Source organism: Pundamilia nyererei, unplaced genomic scaffold, assembly GCF_000239375.1.
Source record: "Pundamilia nyererei isolate P.nyererei 1_Seehausen unplaced genomic scaffold, PunNye1.0 scaffold03608, whole genome shotgun sequence".
NCBI lineage: Eukaryota > Metazoa > Chordata > Actinopteri > Cichliformes > Cichlidae > Pundamilia > Pundamilia nyererei.
Window position 1 is genome coordinate 48 of NW_005191009.1, and position 3,364 is coordinate 3,411.

Sequence of the window (3,364 nt, forward strand, 5' to 3'; positions counted from 1 at the left end):
ATCTTTGCACGTGCCTTTTTTAAACATTTAGACCGGGTATTGTGGTTGTCTTTTCTAGCATGATATGTTTTAAGAAGTCACGAGTAAAGTCCTATCTGTCTCCTAACATGAGGTGCACTTGTTTTGGAATTTGATTCGCCAAGGAGGCTGCGGACGCCCCGCCTCCCGGCCAGCGGAACCTCCCGATTGGTCGTCGCCGTCGCCTGTATCGGGGACACCAGGGGAGGCACGAGTTGGCCCGTAAGCCTGCGCTCGCGAGTCATCAGTGTCGGACACGTAGTGGGAACGAGCAGGTCCCGATGCACAAGTCACGGCAACCCTGGGCGGAGATGAAGGCGGACTCCGACTGGCTCTGATTTTTAAAAGCCCTTTTCATTCAGGAGGTTGGTTGCCAGTTGTTATCAATATGGCAGAACCGTTATCCCAAGCACCCACCGCTGCAAAAATGGCGTCACTTAACCGGGTCCGAGCTTTGGCGATGATTTTCTTAACTGTCACTGGCTGCTGTGTCACCCCGACAAGTGGCAAGGAAGGGTCCGAGGAGACCGTCATCATAGGGCTCCGACTGGAGGACACGGACGACATTTCCTTCATGGATAAGGGCTACCTGCGGGTGAGTGAGCGCTCTCGGGTAAAATTAAGAGTGTACGGGCAGAACATCAACAACGAGACCTGGTCCAAAATTGCTTTCACGGAACATGAGCGGAGCCGGGCGATTGGGAGCATTGACAGCTCCTCGGGGGATAACCAGAGCCAGGAGGACTCGTCCGGCTTGCACCCCTGTGGTTTTAGGACTTCGGATATAATGATATTGCCCTACATCATCCTGAATCGAAAGACATCCGGTATAGTTGAAATTGAGGTCAAACCTTTGCGAAAGACGGAGAGGAGTAAAACGTATTACCTTTGCATCGCCACCTCGACACCAGCCGTGGCCGGGATGCACGACCCGCGGACGGAGAACACCTGGATCTACCACGATGGGGATGACACCAAAGTGATAGTGGTGGAGGAGAAAAAGTTTCTGCTGCCTTTCTGGCTCCAGGTCATCTTCATCTCCATGTTGCTTTGCCTGTCCGGTATGTTCAGCGGGCTGAACCTGGGGCTCATGGCTCTGGACCCCATGGAGCTCCAGATAGTGCAGAACTGCGGCACGGAAAGGGAGAAGAATTACGCCAAAAAAATAGAGCCGGTCAGGAGCCAAGGGAATTATTTGCTATGCTCTCTTCTGCTCGGGAACGTGTTAGTGAACACCACGCTAACCATCTTGCTGGATGATATCGCCGGTTCGGGCTTGATTGCTGTTGTCATGTCCACCATCGGTATAGTCATTTTTGGGGAAATTGTGCCACAGGCCATCTGCTCCAGGCACGGCCTCGCTGTGGGAGCCAACACCATATTCCTCACCAAGTTCTTCATGCTGCTTACCTTCCCTGCGTCCTACCCAGTCAGTAAGCTACTGGACTACCTGCTCGGACAGGAGATAGGAACCGTGTACAACAGAGAGAAGCTTCTGGAGATGCTGCGCGTCACGGACCCCTACAACGATCTGGTGAAAGAGGAGCTGAACATCATCCAGGGCGCGCTGGAGCTCAGGACTAAGACTGTAGAGGACGTGATGACGCCGCTGAGGGATTGCTTCATGATTCCTGGGGATGCAACGCTGGACTTCAATACCATGTCCGAGATAATGAAGAGCGGCTACACGCGCATCCCCGTTTTCGAGGGCGAGAGGTCCAATATAGTGGATCTGCTCTTGGTCAAGGACCTGGCCTTCGTGGACCCGGATGATTGCACTCCGCTCAAAACCATCACAAAGTTTTACAGCCACCCGTTGCATTTTGTGTTCAATGACACCAAGCTTGACGCAATGCTGGAGGAGTTTAAAAAAGGTAAGAGAGTTTTGCAACAACCTTTGACACCTGGAATGTGTTAAAGGTTGATGTCTGTTCTAGGCAGGTCTTTCACATGACCACTCTCTTTGTTGGATAAGGCAAGGTAGATACATGAGTTATGTAATCGTTTATGATGCAAGGAGTCACTGAGTGCATGTGGTGTATCTATAGGTCAAATGTCTAAAATCAGATATTGAGCAATAAAAAGAAGGAAGAGGAATTCCTCAATAAATTTCTTGTACTGAAGGACAAAGAGATGGGGGAGGTAGCAGCAAAGGTTCTTTCCCCCTCAGACAACACTGAATCTGCCACAGGTGTAGTTGCCACATCTTCACAGGTCACTTCCTGTAAAGCGGAGAAGCAGGTGTCCTTATCATTCTCCATCACTTCCATTAAGTGTTAATGTTCACTCTCTCTCTCCCCTCCTGCTTTTCCTCCTCATGCCTTGCCCTCCTCCTATGCAACCCTTTTCACACTTTCCCATTCCTTTCATCTCTCCCTCTCTCTCATTTGTAAATGCATTAGGACATGTGGGAATAGTGCAACAGCAGCACTGAGGTTATCAGGTGGGGGCATCTTGTTTGAGAACCTGCTTAAATCCCTGTCTGCCTCTCATGCGCTTGCTTCAGAGTGATGGTGGCGATAACTCTTTTTTTGTCCAATCCTGGAATGCAGTCGTGTGGATAATGAATAACAACCTCTAACACCCTCAAGCCCCCCCCGTGTGCTGTGTGTATTTGTATGCGCATGGTGTTTGAGAAAGATGTTTACCTCACCCACGGTTTATCTGATGTTTTGCATAGCCAACCCCCTCACTGTTGTTGCTTCTGACTAAGTTATTCCTGGAAAGGGTTTGTAGATTTGGTGCTGGACTGGACTGATGCATATACAGACACACCTGTCAGCAGCTGATTTATGAACTCTTAAAACTAGGGGGAAAAAACATGACTGTTGTGCGCTTATTAGAATATTCGCTTCACTTTAAGAGGATTAATTGGGAGGAAAAACAGAACAAATCAGCGAGCTCCATTACCAGAAATTAGGTGTAGTTCCTCTGCCAAATTAGCATTACATAATATACTATTTGGGGAGGGGGGTGTTTGTTTATTTATTTTCATTACAGCTGACTAGTCACAGACATGCACCAGTTTTCTGAGTCAACAGAGAAAGTTCACCATCCTGTTATTTTATCAGAATACTAAGATCAGCAAATGTTTGCAATTTCTTTTTATTATTACATATCTCTGTTGTGATTGTAGTAGACATCTGATGACTAAGATTTTGTGTGTTACAACCATTTAGTGAATATTTGAATGGTTGTGTTTACTTGTGTTCCTGTGTGTGTGTGCGTTTGTGTGTGTGTGTGTGTGTGTGTGTGTGTGTGTGCTACACAATGGCGCTGAATCCACAAGTCACTTCATTGATAAGTAATATTGCAGAACATTAACTGGGAACTGTTTTGGTGGAGA

General features: G+C 48.0%; 1 protein-coding gene across 1 annotated transcript; it reads left to right on the forward strand.

Annotated features, from left to right (window-relative positions):
• Positions 1–233: 233 nt before the first annotated feature.
• LOC102211969 (metal transporter CNNM2-like) lies at positions 234–1,892 on the forward strand (the record flags this gene model as incomplete). The annotated part of the gene is made up of 1 exon (XM_005755824.1): positions 234–1,892. A coding segment is annotated over exon 1 (1,486 nt), but the record flags the coding sequence as incomplete, so codon positions are not given.
• Positions 1,893–3,364: the final 1,472 nt, after the last annotated feature.